At 50.1% G+C, this 19010-nt stretch overlaps 1 protein-coding gene across 1 annotated transcript in view; it reads right to left on the reverse strand.

The window, feature by feature from the left end:
- Positions 1-3670, reverse strand: part of PLPP3 (phospholipid phosphatase 3) — a 46078-nt gene extending 42408 nt beyond the window's left edge. The window contains exon 1 of the mRNA XM_055724890.1: positions 2976-3670. Within this exon, the coding sequence (XP_055580865.1) occupies positions 2976-3114 (139 nt within the window). The 5' untranslated portion in view covers positions 3115-3670. The remainder of the gene's footprint in view (positions 1-2975) is intronic.
- Positions 3671-19010: the final 15340 nt, after the last annotated feature.

The following is a 19010-nucleotide window of genomic DNA, read 5'->3' on the forward strand; positions in this document are numbered from 1 at the left end:
AAATTTCTGGGAAGATCACAGTGCTGGTGAGGAAACCTCTTGTTCATGCAAGAAACCAGGGATTTGTCAGTGCCAAGTGCACTCAGTAGAGGAGGGGGGTATTCAAAAATACGCAGCTCCCTGCCAACCCAAGATGGAAATGCAGGAGAAACTGGGGGTCTGGTTCAGCAGATCTTCATCCAATCTACTCCACCAGCAACATGCTTCTGCCAACGGCTCCAGGACTTCACTTCGCTCCCCACAATCACCAAGAAACAAAGATACAAATCTTCCTGTTATGCATTTACTATCAAGATAATCATTGTACTTAACGATGAAAGACAAAAGTGGATCTTTCTAACCCCTTGCACCAAATTAAAGCCGAAGGAAGCTCCTGATAGCTCTGCTTTACTTATTCTGACTTTCTTAGATGTTTATGATGATTGTCTTCTGGGTAATTTGTTTAAATTTGTATGTAAACAAAGAAGGATTTGTACACATCTACCACCTCACAGAGAGCTGATGTGTGTCATTTTCGGAAGAGATTTCAGCCATAGTTTATTCTTTTCATTTTCCCCCCATAGAAAACCGACTCTAGTCAGAACTATGGTAGTACCTGCAGTAGAAGCCAATGCAGCATCACAGACCTCTGCAAATCAAATGACCAGTTTTAATATTCCCTCAAGTGGTCCTCAAATGAGAAAAAGCCTTCTGTTTCCCTGCTACTCTGAATGTCTTTGGGCAGGCGCTCAAGAGGCGTAACTCAGTTTAACTGCACTGGAGGCCATTGGCCATGTGCCTGCATGCACCAGCAGAAGACCTCTGCTGGGTACCGCCACCTTAAAACAAGTCATTTACCCAGTTCTGGTTTTCATTACCTTACAGAAGACTCTTTTTTACTAAATGTGTAAAATACCCATCAACTTGTGTCTGTCCAACTTTCTCTTACAGGCTTTAGCTACAGCATCTTCTTTACACCTTCAAAGTGTTTCAGTTTGGGGTTTTTTGTTGGGTTTTTTTTTTTTTTTTTTTTTAACAAGGTTAGGAAGGAAGAAAATGGGAATTAAACGCTTGGAAACTCTAAGCTCTTAGTCTTCCCTGGCAAAAGGCAGAGGGAAGAGCAAGCCAAGCCTCCTGCAAGTGGGGCAGCTGGCTTTCACAGCAACTCATGCCCAGTCATCCCCTAGCAGATCCGATACTACTGGTCTGGGTGTATTTGAAAAGCCCTTCCCCAAACACACATCATGTGCTACCCATCACATAATCACCTCCCTTACCACGTCCCACCCATGTTCTTCACCTGCCGGTGATCAGCCAGACCTAAACTTTTCTTCTGCTGTTGAATTTATGCTCTTACTTTTAAATGTTCCTCACACTAAAAAAAAAACCCAAAACCCAAACAAAACACTAAACCAACTAACTCTGGTGTTTACTTTCTGATTTCCACCTGTAGTAACGTGAAACAAAGCAACAATCACAGTTTTTGCCGTATCACATTACTCCCCGATAACAATACCTTCCAGTGATGCTTGATAAGTTCTGTTTACCCAAACTATCAAAAGTAGAATAACACATGTCAACTAATTGTTTTTTTGTTTAGGACCCTTAGCCCAGAGAAGGGGAAGAAAAACCCTTTACCCATTCAAACGGCACTCACTCATGCCAGGAACGCCTTAAGAAAACTTGTGTAAATAAAAGTTTAAAAGTACTGACTCCTAGGAGCTGTTTTACTAGGAATCCAACCTTCTGTTTAAATAAGTGAGGTAAGTCAAGCTAGTTATGTTTCTACTTATGTTGGTTTCATATATGGGCTATCAAGTATTTTTATTTTTTCCAGATACAAGATGAAGCTTTCTGCACCAGCCTCTATTCTTGTGGGAATATAAAGAGAAAACCATGCCTCTCCTCTTAATGTATTAGTGCCCCATAATATACACCAGATGATCAATAAACTACATAAAAATTAAATCAAACTGACAGTCTTTAAAAAATGGGCTCTAAGCAGAAACAATTCTTTTAAAGACTGTGGTGTCTGGAGTATTAAACTCACGTGCCTGCCGTGTTATTAATCTCTTTGTTGGGAGCCGGTTGGTTTCCCCTGCCCGTGCCTGTCGATGTGACAGGGAGCATCACAGCGCAGCGGCCGCACGGCCCGGCACCGCACGGCCCGGCACCGCACGGCCCGGCACCGCACGGCCCGGCACCGCACGGCCCGGCACCGCACGGCCCGGCACCGCACGGCCCGGCACCGCACGGCCCGGCACCGCACGGCCCGGCACCGCACGGCCCGGCACCGCACGGCCCGGCACCGCACGCAGGGCTGCTCCGGAGAGGGCCTGCTGACAGTTCCCCTCCGTGCCACACCGCTCCCAAAGCCAAGCGGGCTAGCAACGCCGGAGCTCTGCCAGCCACCACGGGATGCCTGCGAGCACTCCAAAGCCAACTCTGAAAGCGCCGAGTTCAGCGGCCGGTGCCGGGCGCGGGACGGGGACGCGGCCGGGCCGGGGGGTGGGGGGCGGCACAAATTAACAAGGGGGCCCGGGTTCCTACGGATTTGGGCAATTAGGACCCCCCCCACCCCGGGCAGCCCCGGCCGCCGCAGCCGTGGAGCGTTGCCTCCACCTGGAGCTGGCCGCGGCACTGGCGAGGGGCGGCCGGGGGCACGGCCCCAGCCCCCCGGGGCTGCTCGCCCTGCCGCAGCGCCCGGCCGCGTCGCCGAGCACGGCAACGAGCACACTGGGTAAATCGGGGGGGCTGGGGGGGCGCGCCCACCTCCCGCACGGCAGCTGGCTGCCCCCCGCCCCGAGCGCCCCGCGGAGAGCCCGGCCGGCCGGCCCGCTCCCCCCACCGGCCGCCCCGCTCCGCTTTTGTTCGGGAAGCGGCGCGGCTGAGCGCGGCCGGCCCTCCCGCCCGACAGAGCCCGGGGGGGGGCGGGGAGGGGGTCCCGCTGGGGAGGGGGCGGTGGGAAGGGGCGCGGAGCCCCCGCGGCTGCTCACCCATGACGAGGCAGAGGAAGTCGAGGCAGATGAGCAGGGCTTTCTTGCTGCTGCTCTTGGCCGGGTTGTTGTTCAGCGCCGGGCTGCCCCCATTCTTGCTCTCCGGCGGGATCGCCTTATCGTACTTGTAGCTCTGCATTATCGGGGGCGAGCGCCCGAGCCGTGCCGAGCCGCGCCGGGCCGCGCCGAGCCGGGCCGGGCTCACACGCGGTGCGCCGGGGAGGTGCTGCCCGCGCTGCCGGAGCCGCTCCCGGCCTCTCCGGTGGGGCGCGGGAGGCGAAAGGCAGGCGGGTGGGTCTTCTCCCCCTCCACGGGGGAAAAAAAAAAAAAAAAAAAAAAGAAAAAAAGCAAAACAAAACCAAAACAAGCACAAAACCACCAGCGAAGGAGGGGCGGGAGGGAAGGGGGAGCGAGGGAGAAGTTTGCGGGTGTCCCAAGGCGGTGGAAAAGTCCTGGAGGAAAAGCCGGGGGGAGGGATAAAAATATATATGTATCACGGTCTCAGTACGCGGGGGGCGGGGGGGAGAAGGCGCGGAGCGAAGAGCCGGGCGATGCCGAGTCCCGGGGGCAGGTGGGCTCCGGTGGGCTCCGCGCTCTGCTCCGCGCTCGGCTCCGCGCTGCGCTGGGGGCTCCCGCCGCGCCCGCCCCGGCCGCTCTGGGAGCCACCGGCTTGTTTCTGCACTTTTATTTCGCGAGGTCCTTTCCACCCCTTAGGAAAAAAAAAAAAAAAAAAAAAAAGGGGGAAAAAAAATCAGTCACTTCGCCTCGGATGGGATATCCAAGTAAGCACAGCCCCTTTCCTGCATCTGACATTTTACATAGATAATTAACTCCATATTTTTTTCCTGAGGGAAGTTAAAAAAAAAAAAAAAAAAAAAAAAAACCAAACACAACAGTCAGGAACTAAAGTTTTTAGGCAGCCCAGAAGGAGGGAGCCTCTAGCGTTCGCACACCGAAGAGGAGCGCGGCGGAGGGAGGACGGGGGGAGGCAGGGCTGCAGGGCTCCAGAGAGGTGCTAACGGCAGAGAACAGGAAAAACTCACTTTAAACCTTTTTCTCCCAGTTTTCCCTTCTGCCCCCAGCTCTGCTCCACGTGCCGGGCCAGTTGCGAGGGGCCGCGGTGCGGGCGGTACCCCCGGGCCTGGCAGACCCCAGCGGGGCCGCGCCACAGGGATGGTTTGGCCATGCCACCCACCCTGGGTACCACCACCCGCCCTGGGTACCACCACCCGCCGTGGGTACCACCGCCCACCCTGGGTACCACCACCTGCCCGCACCAGCCATGCCACCTTCATCAAGTGAGCATTCACAGAGCGTTCGGTGCTGGGTGAGGGATCATTTTGTAGGTTAATCGTCCCTTTGGTCTAATTAAAATGACCAAGGAAGTACAGGCAGGTTTCCCAGGAGCCCTGGCGGGGGATGCTAGCAGCTCCGAGGAGGGTGGCTGGGGGTGCAGGCAGTGGGATCAGCACATGCTTCCCAAGGAGACAGCTCCGGACAGTACCTAACCACTTTTCTTCTTTCTTTTTGGTCTCGCATCTGACCTCAGCCTTCCATCTGTGTGCTGGCAAACCGCTGCCGGGCCGAACCCTGTGCCGAGGCGCAGATCCTGCCGTGTCCCCAGCGTCTCCCTGCCTGCAGAGGCAGGGGGGGCAGGTAGAACCCCTCAGCGAGGACATGCTTCCCTGCTGCTTTTTGCAGAGCTGCAGACTACAACCCGAGCACCAGAGATTGTGCCCCGGCAAGGGCAGGTTTTCCAGGAATCTGTTTAGACACATACCTGGGCATATTGGGGCCAGCCTGGGAGGAAGAAAGCAAAGTGGCTGTTTTCATATTTTACTTTTATATGTGCGGTGTAAAAAGAAAGGGGAAAACAGACCTTGAACTTTCCTCTGGCTCCTTCATCACGCCTCAGTGACACGCACTCAGGTGCCATCTCCCCCCTCACTCCTGAGGAGATGGCTCTCTTTGCCTGTTACTGCCCCACAGCATGAGCACAAAACCATCAGCTTTGGCCCAAAATGGTGCCCTGTGGTGACAGTCACCCACCCGGGTGCCTCTGGAGGACACGTCTCAAGGTCTCACTCTCTTTCCCCTGATTGCGGCAGAGGTGCGGGTGCCTAATTTAGGCTCCTCGGATGCCTGGAGCAAGCGGAAAGAATCTTCACGTGGGAATTCTCCCCCAGCCAGGGGGGGCAGCCCCTCGCCAGCTGTGGGCATGATGCCCAGCCCGCTCGCCGCCTCCACTGCGGGGCCAAGCAACCACCCTTCAGAGCCTGGCCCTGGCGCGAGGAGCCCACGGCTTTCAGCAGCCGGCTTCAGCCTCCCCACATCCCCAGATCTGCTGATTGAAAATGATCCCTACTGAAATTCCCTGGGTTAAATTAAATTTTGCATTTAAAGCAAGAAAATAATAATAATAAAAAAATTTTACAAAAAGAGACTTGTCACTGTAACAGCAAATAGAAAAGAAGAGCCTTTCTTGTACTTAAAGAGAAATTGAAATTACAGTTTCAAATTTGCATGTACAAGACCCCTCAGGCTACTAATGTTTGCATTTTCATAACAAAAAGATTGTACTGTTAATTGATGCAAGCCAGAGCACACAAATAACTCTGAATCTTGGACAATTTCTTAAGGGAGCAACCACTACAATTGCTCGGTTCACACTTGACAATGGGTAAGTCAGCAGCACCAAAAAGCAGCTTCTGTACCCTTGTCAATAACGTGCAAGAGATTCGTTGGTAATAATTAATTGTTTATTCATAAATGCAATTATGGAATTCACCATGCAGCAGCTATCGTTTTAGGGCTCAGCTTTTCCTTTCAGGCTCTAAATTCCCACTACGGACTGAGGTTTTCCTTTATACAGATTAACTGAACCAACTGAGTTTGTGTTACCAGTGAATTTTGCCCCACATTTTTGGAGACCGACTGATCTCACATTTTCACCACACTCCCATCTCAGCTGGATCAGATCTCTGCTCAACAAGGAATGCACCACTGATATCATCTATGGGAAGATAAAACATTTGCAGTAATACTCGTTCTTGCTCAGATTTAAACATTAACTGGGATATTTCAGAAGCCAACAATATTAAAACAGGAATTGTGTTTCACTCTTTCCATCATTGTCATTACAAGGGAATAAGCTCTGCAAGAGTACTCCTAGGATAGAAAAAGGGGCAGGAACTGGATGCTGCCCCTTGTACCTTCATATCTGTGGGACACGACTACATGGAAACCTGCTCATTACATGGTGATAATGTAAAACTGAGAGAAGCTCTTCCTCATTCAACATGACGAGTCATCATGATCCAGGCCAAAGGGTATTGCTTTTGTCAAAAAAAGAAAAAACAAAAACAAACCACCACCAAAAAAACACTAAAAAAAGTTCCTGTTTTAATTTTTTTCTCTATCATCTGTAGAGGTCTGTGGCCAAGGGGGACAATAGAGTCTGGTTTGGCAAAAAAAGAAGCCTGTCAAGAGCTCTTGTTCTCACCTGGAACACAGGGTGGGTTTGGGGAGACAGCAGGGAAGGGAGGCAGCTCCAGTTTCTGCTCTGAGGTTCATGGAAGTAGTTTATCCCACACACTATTTAATGTAAAATCACTATTTGTTGAAATGGGGAGTGGATCTATAGACTGCCCTTACACTCCTGCTTACCCCATCACTCTTCTTGGCCCGGCACAACTTTAATTAGTCCCTATGATGTGTTTCATTAGGCCACATTGCCGCTGGGCGAGCAGCCCTGCCCTTCGCCAGGGAGGACCCTGCTCCCGGGGCTGCTCCGCGGTCAGGCAGGATGCGGCCCCGGCACTCGGGGCTGCTCCGCTTGCAAGTGAGAGAATCTCTCCTGCTCCTCCTGATGTGCTGCAAACACGGATGGTGTTGCAGAGCAGTTTGCTGTCTAAAGCGTGCACGGCTGGACGTGCATTTTGCTGCACAGCCCACCACCAAACCACTGCTGCCCGCTCGGACCTACCGTGGGGTTTTATACAGGAGCCCCACTTGGCTTTTCCAGCATGGAGAGAATTTGGCAGCCACTCTTCTGGAGAAGGGACATGTGGTGGGGAAGGACCAGGCCCTGCCTATTGTATTTCTTGGAGCTATAAATGACCGCGTCTATAGCGATCCTAAAATAAGAAAGTGAGCTGTGTCCAGTCTCCTGATTGTTATCCGTACGTTATCTGAGATTGTTCCCCACCAAATGGGGAAACGGGAGCAAAGTTACGTGCTGTGCATCAGGTGGCCTAAACCGGAGTCGTGAGAGCAGAAGACCCGTAAAATTCTGGGAAGTCCAAAGCTGAACCACCACTACCCTGCTTAAGACTATTTTTAGCACCAGCAGCTGCTGCTGGAGAAAACACCATGAGAGGGGCTGTGAGTCGCGGGGAGGGGGCTGGGGGCACTGCCAAGCCCACCCCAAGGAAGGAGGAGGTTAAGGGCAGTAGAGGTGCCATGTCCCCTGCCTACTTTCACGTGCTGGCCACCTTCACCGGTGCCAGGTCATCCAACCTGCGCAATCACTGCTGTCCCATTAAGATACGTTTGCTAAGGCTGGACTTAGACCTGCCATTGCAGAACAAGGTAAATAAAAGTGAAATCCAAAGGGGGCCGAGTTCTGCCCCTTCCAATGCCACTGGGAAGTATCAAGCCTCATAAATCTTCAGGTTATTAAAAGATATTGGCTGATATATGCCATCCTGGTACAGCATTTGTACCTCAATCTGGGTGTCCAGATTGAAGCAGACCAGGAGGGTCATCCCTCAAGCCCATACCTTGGTGACCCGCAGGGTAGGAAGCTCCATGGGCATGGACCCATTCCTGGCATCCCAAATACCTCGGGGTCAGATGCCTTCAGTTTGCCAACAGCCTTCAACTCCACTCTGTTTTTAACCAGCATCTGTGCTACTGCCAGGTTTCACAACCCTGGTGTTTCTCCTTAATTTAATTTAGTTCACCTAAATCTTGCTGGCTCCTGATGTGATTAGAGGATTCCACTTTGTGTTATTACAAACCGCGGGGTGTGTGTGTAGGTAAATTTAAAATGACAAGCTTACGACGAAAAGTTTGAAAATGCGACCTCCAGACCTCATTGGAAAGACCCAAACGCGCAAGCTGTAGGAAAAGGCGCCTCTTGATTTAACCTGAAGATTTTTTGGAGGCCGAACCCCATGATTCGAAGGAGCCTGACGTACGATTTGGGGACACCGCGGGCTGGCAACACCTTGTGTAAAGCCTTAGCTGTGCCTGCCTAGGGCCGGCCGTCCCTGTCCTCCAAAAGGAGGGTAACAGCACCATCTACTGCCCTCCCTCAGACCTGCCTGGCAACCCCGACCCTCCGCTCCACCGGGGCACCCCGGCACCGGGCCGGGGCTCCCCGCTGCCTGGGGACACAGCCCAGCACTGGTGGGGAAGCTGGAGAAAACCTGCACCGCACAAAGCGAGTGCAGCGTAAAGCAGCATCTTAATTACAAAAGACGCATGTTAATGACCAGAAACTCTAGCTCTGAATAATACACCTTCTCCCCAACTGGTGGCATTAAAAAGCATTTCAATAGACCAGTATTTTCACATAGTTGCCTCAAATCCTTTCATGTGTTTATTAGCAGGGCCTTAAAGGGCTGGCTGTATAATTCACAATTTCTACCGGGCAGGCATTTTCACCGTCAACAACAGTTAATGAAAGAGGTGGTACATCGCTGCTCGTTTCAAACCCGGTAAAATCCGGGTCTGTGCTCCGCGCTGGCAAGCTCCCAGAAGTTTGTTTGAAAGTCAAGAATGTGCCATGGTTTAATTACGCTTCTAGGTCAGGATCTAAATGAAAGCCCCGTTATAAACAGCAGTCTCAGAGGAAAGGTCCACACACGAGTTTTTAGCCCCGAATTGATTACCGGTTAACTCGGGGTAGTTAACACTTCTGTAATGTCTGGGCTGGACACTTCCCAGATGTTTGTTGCAGGATACAAACATTTGTGGTTGATAATGTAAGCAGGTACACCTACAATTTTTCAGCCTGGACTGATTTCTGCTTGCAAACTATCTCAATAACCTGGCTGAAAAGGCTCAGCACCCAAATGAAATGTTGAAGAAAAAAAAAATAAATGTATCTTTTTCCATGTCTACACCAAATCATTTTACGGGCCACCTGATAGCTTTTGGCATCGCCTTCAGAGTGTCAGGCCCCTGATGGTGAACGTGGGTGTCGATGGGGCAAGTGCATGGCTGGCCACCCACGCTGCGGGGCAGCAGGGAAGGTGATGCTGAGCCGAGGAGCAGCCTTGTAGGCGGCGTGCATGGGCTTGTATCTTCTGAACACCAGCCAAGACGCTGCTCTGATGGGTTGGTACTGGAGGGGCCTGGGCGTGTAACTGGGGAAGCAGGGAGAGGCTTCTGAAAGACATCTTAAGCAAAACGTATATGGAGCAATGGTGGGGCTCATCAAGAGATAAAACACTGCAGGAAAAAAGCAAAGCACACGGCCCCATGTGTGGAGATCTCTCTATCAACCCTGTCTTGCACAACTATATGACATGAAAATGGAGGTGTGCCAGGGAGGAGCTCCAACACCCCTCTCGCTGCTGCTGCTGCCTCACATGAGTTGCGAGGGTCAGGGCATGTATTTGTATACAATGCAGGAGTCCCTGGGCTTATCTGCTTGCAGGTCTCTATCTTGATAATTCATTGTCAGCGATCCTGAAGTATTTAAATGTGTTTGCAAGGGCCAAGCTGGACCCTCCCCAAATATTTGTTTCAGCACACAAGCTGGATTTGCTGTAACCCCAGCCATCCCTGCCTTGGTGCCTCGAAGCCACGCAGCGGCCGGGGGGCATAAGGGGGCTGCACAGCCCGGTTCTGCCACGGGGGAGCTTTCTTCCACCTGCACGGAAGCTACAAAGGAACTGCTCACAACAAAATGGGGAGAAAAGAGTTTTTTCAGGGATAGCACTGCAGTGCTATGGCCTGAGCAAGGGTGACAAAATTTAGAGGGTTATGCTGCAGCAGCCCCAGAGCGGGGGGGGGCTGCAGGACCGCAATGTCCCTGTGGGCTCCGCGCCCCGCACCAAGCATTCAAGGGGCACAGCACACAGAAATCTCACCAACAGCCTTCAAAGCCTGCTCTTTGCTCCCATTTATCTTATCTAGCACTCCACTGAAGTATGGATTTACATAATACATACCTAATATATTAATGTTCCTATTCATCGAGAGGGTCTCGACACTGTTTTCTTTGAAAGTCTGGCCAAAAATGATCAAGCTCCTTACAACAGAAGATGGTTTTATAGTTCTGAAAAGGATTTTTCTCCCTGGGTTGTATTCGAGTACTTTCACACAGGCTGTTTGATACTGTGATAGCACCAGCTCCAAAATCTTAGGAGCTGTAGGACCCATGGTTTGGGTTAGTAGCACGTTACAAAACTACAGCACCCAAATTGCAGTATGAAACATTTGGTTCACACCATCTCTGTAGCTACAATATTTTCCCAAATTATCTTGCAATATAGCCTTTTAATAGCTAGAACCAGTCAAGCCAAGCTCACTCCCACTTGTCACACACATTTCAGTTAAATGCCTACCTTTTTTTTTCCTTCAGTGCACAACCCTCCTTTCCCATTTCACTTTTCTGTGCCAGTTAAATTTTGCTTGGGACGCTGGATTTTAAAAGGATGAAGAAATGTCTATAAAGAAGAAAAGCCACCAAAAGAAATGGTGCTTGTGGTAGGGTATTGCCCGTCATACAGCTCACATGACTTTACAAATGCATGCAAGCTGCCTTGCAGACCACAGCAAACAGCCACTAGAAGGATGCTATTTTCTCTGTAAAGCTATGCAGATTCACTGCAATAATCTAGCCTGTCTTTTGCTTTATTTTGAAAGGGCTAAAGGAATATTTGCTTTTATATGAATGTTTGGGTGTAACTTCTTCTAGCCAAAGGCAGACAAAGGGAAATGAGAAGTACATTATCCATTTTATTTTGAATAGTGATAATGATCAGACCTTGGAACAAACCATCGGGTTAGAGGTTGATCTTTCCACCTTCGTATCGTGCCTTTATAGAAGACATGCTGTAGCTGAACACAAAGTCTTGGGCTCAATACAGGGGAGGATGAAGTTAGGTGGCTTGAGCTATCCAGAGACTGAGACTACAGCATTAATGCTTTCTTCTGATCCTCAAAATCTGCAAATTTGCTCTGAACCAGGGATTATGAAATAACAAAGAGTAAATCCCTTTAAAATCGCCAGTAAATGTCAGGAAATACACTTTAAACACACACAGACACAGGTTCACTGACAGTTGTTGCACAATAGATCACAAGTATCTCGCATGCTCCATCACAGGCCCCTTTATCTTCTTTATCCAGCACTGCCAACACCAAACACTAAATCTCAAAATCCTTGTTTCCAAACCCCGAGACTGTTCTGAAACACTGAGATTCAAAAATGAAAGAAAAAGAACCTCCAAAGCAGTGCATTTTGAGTACCCATTTTATCTGTCTCCATCTGCCCGCCTTCCCCCAGCCACGCACCCGCGTTCACAGCCCTCTCGCTTTTAGCGAAGCCTTGTGACACCAGCTGCTCAGAAAGTGGAGCAAAACACCAACCGCGTGGTGACTTCTGGGGTAAACAAACCCAAGGCCAAAAGAACAAATTGCACAAGTCTGATGAGGAACCATTTCATTCTGGTTTTGCTTTCATCTTCTTTTCAGGGACTGCCAGCCTGGGTGGCTTTGCGACCATGTGCTTGTGTCCACATGGGCCTGAGCACCTGGTAAGTGACCCAAAAAATACTGGTAGGTCACAATGTGCATTAAGGAACCCAGCCCTGATTTTAGTCTTTCCTACTGGACTTTGATGAAAAGCTCCCAATAGTGGTCCTCCAAGAGAAAACATGATCTTTTCCTATTTCTTGACCCATTCTTTGTCACTTTTTCCATACTCAGCACCTTGCTGTCACAACCTGAGAAGCTGTTGCTCTCTCTATTACACACCCCATCTGAAGGTGAGAGAGAGAACAGAGCAAAACAGAAAAAGAGACGTGCAAATTAGCGCAATACTTAAACTCACAGGAAAAATCATTCCATAAAAGGGGAATCATGCTTTCTAAAATAGCTTGGCACCAGGCTGTAACAAGAGACCCTTTTGCTGATGCCAGCCAAGGAGGGTGAGCACAACACGACCGCCTGCCCTTACAAGAACTCAGCCCGGACAAGGCAGAGGTTCCTCAGCTGCCACTGCCTGCTTAATCCCATTGATCTGAAAAGAAAGCAATAAACAGCACCTCGCTTCAAAAGTTTCACGGTCCACAGAAATGAAACCTGGCCAGTCCAAAAGGCTATTATTACCGTGCCTTCTTGTGCAGATACGATCTCAAGAAAAACACACATCTAGGTCTAATAATAACAAATAATAAAGCTATTCATACAGCCTGCTGCTTACATGATGGCAATTTCCCCATAATTGCAGGTAAAAGAAACGGGCACACAAACAGCAGTCTGTAGTAACTCTGGGCTACCCAGGGCTCACGTTGAAGCTATTTCTTGTAGGTACATATACTTTTGGGAAGAAAACTATTTCAGACTCCAACCAAACCTGGTTAAAGCCCTGCTGCATCCCTGCCTGGAGCAGTACTCACACCAGAAAAACACAAGGGGGGTGAGGGGGGGAGGAAAGCATGAGTACAAAGGTGTTTCAGAGGGAAAATGGTTTCTGGGCGTTGATGAGACCCAGCCCCTTTTGGTGCTGGACCCTCAGGCAGTGGTGCAACCGTCGAACTCCAACAGCTCCCGCCACGCAAATCACAAGACCTACGCACACCCAGGAGTGCACGCCTGCCATTAGCAAGTGGGGAAATGGAGCACCTGCCCCCCCTTGGCTCCCTGGCAGGCTGCGGGGTGCTGCAGACACTTGCTCCGGTACGGTGCAGGCAGGGCAGCGGGGCTCTGCAGGCAGCCCGGGAGGGATGCTGCAGCCCTCAGAGCCCTCGGGTCCTCTAGAGAGGGAGTGGAAAGGCTCAGGACAGCCAGCCATAATCACCTCCAGCATGAGTTGGGACCTGTAACTCACATTCCTCCTAACCAGGGACGGGACACAAGGAAACGATAATTGCACAGCGCTCATTAAGTTGTTAAACCCAAGGTCACCTGCAGCTTGCAAACAGGGCAGGGAGGGAGCGTCATGTGCCTCCCGTGGCTCCAGCACCTCCGGGCAGCCACACACAGCCGCTTACTCATTTTGGCATCTCGTCTGGCTCCTCACACCTCTGCGTGCACCTCTGTGCTGCACGCATTGGCGCCTTCGAAGCCCAGCTTGGGTGCTGGCTCCTAGCCCCAAGTACCAAACCAGAGCTGAACCACAGGGCCAAGCACAGCGGCCTCTCCCAAAGAGCTGGTTCACGGCTGCTGCTTATTTGAGAGATGATAAAAGCAAATATTTTGATACCCAAGCTGGGGGTCTAATCCTGCATGGAGCTGAAGTTGAACACTCCCTCCCAGGAGGACACAGACATGGGATGGGGAGAGATGCTGAACACTGTCCCTCCTCACCCCATGCCAGCAGAAAGACACCTTCAAGGTAAAGAAGGAAAACCACCCAGGTAAGAGCAATCTCTTGTGGTGCTTCTGCTTCCTTCCAAAGCCCATGAATGGCCCAGGGGTAGCCCAGCCTGGCTTATTTAGAAAACAAGGTGGATGAAACAAAGATAATTCCCTCATTAGGAACTTTTTCCAGTTTAAAACAGCTGCATTTCCAGTCACCTGCAGCTGTCCCCAGGCTGCACACCTTAGTGGACACCAAGGGATGGCACATGAACAGACAGTAATGTATGCTGCGTGGTGCGCAACCGAGCACCCACGAGGCTGGTAGCATTCAGGGGAAAAAAAAAATACACCCATGCTGGCTTCAATGCACCTTGACTTGTGGATGATGCCTTTGCTTTTCAGCCCATCACATTATTTTCCTGCCCATGTGGACCAGCACTCGGCTGAGACAGTGGAGCAGACCTCGGAGTGAGCTGTACTCCAGCAGGATGGCAGCAGGAACTGGAAAAAGTCTGTCTCCTTGGCCCTGTGTTTTTTTCCCCGTCCAGATGGCATCCTCATTTTTGGATCCAGCTGCAATTGTAATTTCAGAGGCCAGGACTGCGTTCGGGAGCCCAAATCTCACCCTTGGAGGCCACCTAGTGCTCAGTGCTGAGGGCAGGGGAGCCCCGCGGGTGCTGGGAGCTGCTGGGGGGAGCTCATCACTCTTCTTCCAGGGGCTGCAGCCACCCTTCTGCGGGTGGCTCCCACCAGACTTCATTTCCCAAGATCTCGCTGAAAATCACCTGTGATTTGGCTTGATAAAGCTTCTTCCCATCGTTTCTTTCCCTACTTTTTTTTTTTTTTTTTTTTTTTTTTGTGTGTGTGTGTGTGTGTGTGTAATGCTGTAGAATTTCAGGAATAAGCAGCCACGTGGCAGCACAGAGTTATTCAGAGGATAACATCTGCTGGAGCCATCTAAAATCTGTTTCCAAACAGTGGAAAGAAAACGTTTCCTTGAAGTGCCAGTCCATCAGATTTACGGGAGAGGGCTGCCGTAGGGTGGGAAGCGCCTAGTTCTCTTCATCTGGCTGCAAAGTGAATCCAAATGGCTCATATGGATGCAGCTCCCTCTTCAGTGGGCAGCATGGATCCCATGCAGGGCTGTCCTCCTGCTTTTGAGGGAAAGCTTGGGTAGATTTTCATGAGCCAACATGGTGAAATCAAACACAAGAACTTCCTTCATGGAATACACGAGGTGCAGGGCAGGCAGAGGGAAAACAGGTAGAAAACAGCCTGCCAGTTAAGAAACACAGCAATAGAACTTGCTATCAGAAATTAGGAATGCATAAGGGAAAACAACACTAAAATTTCATATGCATATGCAACTTCTTTCAAACGACCTCTTTGTACTCTTCTTGCCAGAAGCTAGTTTTACCTGTTTCTACTATTTTTATTCTTTTCTTGCTGTATGTCCTCATGCATAAGGAGCTTACAGTGTTAGCACAACCTGCAGCCACAGGTGCTTGAATTGGCCCATCACATGCCAAGCACCCCTGCCCCACAGCTGGGCACCCAGCAAATGCCACATGCCTTGTCTCCTCCTGCACCCTGCAGAGATGGGTTTGGGCTTCAGGGGATGAGCCACCCCACTGAAGAGTTATGGCTTATCCCAGCGCCAGGGTATGGGGCTGAGGATCCTCAGTCCAAGGTTGAGATTCACACGTCCTAAGGATGATGGCGGTGTATTTTACCCAGGCTCCAGCACTACCACTTTGTCCACTTCCCAGCACTGCTGGACATGATTTTCCTGCATGATCTCTACAGAACAGCCATCCCGCTGGGAGGTCCAGCACATGCCAGCCCATAATGTCCCTCCACCACCCAGTCTCAGTCCCCAAAAGCATCACAAGATGCCCTGAGGCTAGAAACCTCCCTCCTCCTCCACAGCCCCTTTCCAAAAGCCCAGGGACCTCCTGCTCAACGTGTCCCCAGTGCATCGCAGCCCTGCGGCTCCCAAGAGCTAGCTCAGGTCTGTCTCACCAAGCCCAGGTCTCACCTCTGCGCTGCAATGTAGACATATCCTCAGGGCATGTCTATTCACCAGGCTTGGGCTGCTCTGCCTCTGCTCAGAGCTGGCAGGGTGCAAGTCGGGTCTGGTTTGGAAGCTGCAGAGTGGCGTTACAGTGCAAAGCCAGCCGAATTTGCCTGGGCACCGCGCCACGCTGAAGCGGCTCTACAGCACACATCCAGCTCGGGGCAAAAGCAGCAGAGGCTGTGCAGACCTGCTCCTCCAAAGCCTCCTGCTCTGGCTCCCAGCTCCCCTTCACCACCACTCTCCAAGAGCTGTGCCGCATTCCCATGCACAGCTAATCCTGCTTTATTCTGCCTCCGTCGGCATCTCCCCCTCCCAAAGGTGGCATGTCCTTGCTCTTGCTGCCCCGAGGCCATCTCCATCTCAGTACCGTTGGGGTAACGCATGGCTCCTGCTGGAGTCGTGCTCCCATTTCAGAAGCGCAGGGGCCAAGCCTGGTCTGGGAGAAGCTAAAATGATTCACTTGCAGGCTCGCTTGCTGTTGAATTAATTCCCTTTTTTTCATCTGCAATTTCAAATGGTGCAATTTTGAGATCAAAGCCCTTCCCCTGCTCTAATGGCTTGGTGTAAGTCTAGCCTTCACACGTACGGGGAGCCTCTGCCTCAAGGAAAGATGTGAGACTCAATCTCAGCCAACATGAACCAATTCACAGAAGACAAACTGGGCTAAATTTTGCTCTCACTCATACCCATCCAAATTTAATTGGCTTTAATGTGGGAAGAGGCTATGTACTCAACTGATCTTAGTTAGATCAGGCCCATCCCTGCTATGCATTTAAGAAAACCCATTGGATGGTGCTACCTGTGAAATAACTGCAATTACCCCTGGCCTGAGGTGAGAAAGAGTAGCTGGAGAGTGTGCTGCATGGACAAACAGCCAGGAGAACGTGAGGCAGTGGGCTGCTGCATCCTTCTGCCCAGAGGAAAAGTGCTTGTGTTGGGCTTCCTGAGCAATACTCAGCTTAAAGTTTGATCAGAGATGCTATTTACACTTACCCGGTTTTCTTCAACATACTACAAATAGCCCCACATGTATCCTTTCCTCCCCCGTTTCAACACTGCTATTCTGCAGGACAGGAGGCGGTTAAATGGAGCTCAGAATGCATGGCTATGATAGAATCATAGAACAGTTTGGGTTGGAAGGGACCTTAAAGGCCATCTAGTCCAACCCCCTGCAATGAGCAGGGGCATCTTCAAGCAGATCAGGTTGCTCAGAGCCCCATCCAGCCTGACCTCGAATGTTTTCAGGGCTGGGGTATCTACCATCTCTCTGGGCAACCCCTGCCAGTGTTTCACCACCTTCATCATAAGAAAAATTATTACTTATATGTAGTCTGCATCTACCCTCTTCTAGGCTAAAACCATGACTCCTTGTCCTATTGCTACAGGCCCTGACAAAAAGTCTGTCCCCATCTTTCTTATAAGCCCCCATCTAAGGGAAAGCAGGACTCCACTCAGGTGGAGTTGCTGGTAGATGTTGCCCAACATCATTCAACGGACCAGGAACTGGAAAGCCTGCACTTGGGACAACTGCCAATGTTTAGCATAAGGTGAATTTCTACAGAAGGGTTCCGGGACTTCATTTTGATTTAGACCTGTCATAGTAAATCTCGGCTTAAATTGATTTATTGCTTTGCTATAAAATGAAGCAAAATCTGTCCAAAAGAAACACAACAGCTTGTTGTCCTTTTCCCTCCGAGCAGTGGGTCTGTACCACCATGCTGGGGAGGAAAACAACAGGGCAAGGACAGAGCCAGTCACACCAGTCATATCTGAATGTAAACACACTCTCTATAGGGCATGGGTGAAATCCCCAGCCCAAGGGCACAGAAAAGCTTAAGGTTGTCGTAGCTGAACCTACTCTCCAGGCTTAGCTGTCCCTTTGATCATGGTCCCTCGGCAGCCTGCAGACCCCTAAGTGATGCCCTCTCTCCCCTGGGTGCCGGCTGAGGCCATGCTGGAGCAAGCCTTGAATAACCCCCGTGCCAACCACCTCAGTCACTTGCTCATTTGATTTTTCCTTGAGACAAAACACTTTGCTGCTGCTGCTGCTCCACAGCAATGCAACGGGCTGGGCCCTCCTGGAGCTGCAGTCCAGCTTCTCCTCCCCCCTTCCTGGTCCTTTCTGTGTCACCCTGCCCGGTGGCACTGCTGGTTTAGAAGACTGCTCAGGTCATGCATTTTGTCAGAGCCAGGCTGGATCTGTCCCCGATGCGTGACAGCTCATGAATCACTGTGAATTGGGAGGAAACCTGCTTCCCTTGAATTTGAAATCAGCTGAGTCTTTTTCTCATAGACCCACTCCATCATTCCTCAGTTACAAAAAAAAAAAAAAAAAAAAGAAAAAAAAAAAAGACACACATTTCATTCAAAGTCTCACACATTTCATTCTCTCACATCAACCAACAACCAGAAGCACCACACTGAACGGGGTCTCTTTTCCTATTAGAAACTGTAAGTATATTTGTTGTGCACAACGCCATTTGATGTATGCACTGCTGATAAAACACAGGCTGCAGTTTAGCAAATCAATACAACAGTCCCGTTCAAAGCCCCTCTGGGCAAAGGGTTCCTTGATGTTGAATGTTTCCTTATCTACCTTTCATACCTCGTCAATTCTTCATTTAAAACACTGATAATTAAAAATGCAGAAGGGAACAATCACAAGGGGAGCTTAAAGAGCTTTAACAATATATTTGAAATAATAATAGCATTACATTACAGGGAACAACATCTTCTTATTAACTAACTGCTGTGCAATAGTGCCAAGGGATCCCAAGCAATGGCTCAAAATGGGAGGTGTCCCTGGGACTAGATGATCTTTAAGTTCCCTTCCAACCCAAACGGTTCTGGGATGCTATGAAACACCCTCTGCATTAGGTGTTATGCAAGGACAAAAGCTGCTATAAAAAGTGTACTAACTCCCTGCAGAATGCGAAAGGCAGCCTAGCAGATGTTCACATCTTCACTTGCCGAGACAGATCCTGAAGTTTTTCTTAGTTCATACTGAATTCCAAAGGTTGATAAAATGTTGCCTGAACTAAGGCTTTAGGAGCTCTCTTCTTCAAGCTACTGTGCATTTTACAATGAAAGATTTCCATCAGATGATACATCAGTTAAAAATAACTTGGAAATGTCAAGCAATCCTAAGTACATGTCCCACAGGTCTGCATGTCTTGAATACTGAAAAGCCTCCCATTCACGCATTAAGTGACAAGCCTCACCTCTGCCACTGGAAACAGCATATCCAATGCCTTCTGTTTTGATAGGGGGGTTATTTTGCAATAAAATTGTCCTAATAGACACTGCTCAGTGTTTATGTTAAAGGCGGCAGACCAAAACCCTCTGATTTGCAGCTGGAGTAGAATGGGATTTGAGGTTGGTTCCTGTGGGATTTTTTCTTAGGAGTCCTGCAACAA

The sequence above is a fragment of the Falco cherrug genome, chromosome 12 (assembly GCF_023634085.1).
Source record: "Falco cherrug isolate bFalChe1 chromosome 12, bFalChe1.pri, whole genome shotgun sequence".
NCBI lineage: Eukaryota > Metazoa > Chordata > Aves > Falconiformes > Falconidae > Falco > Falco cherrug.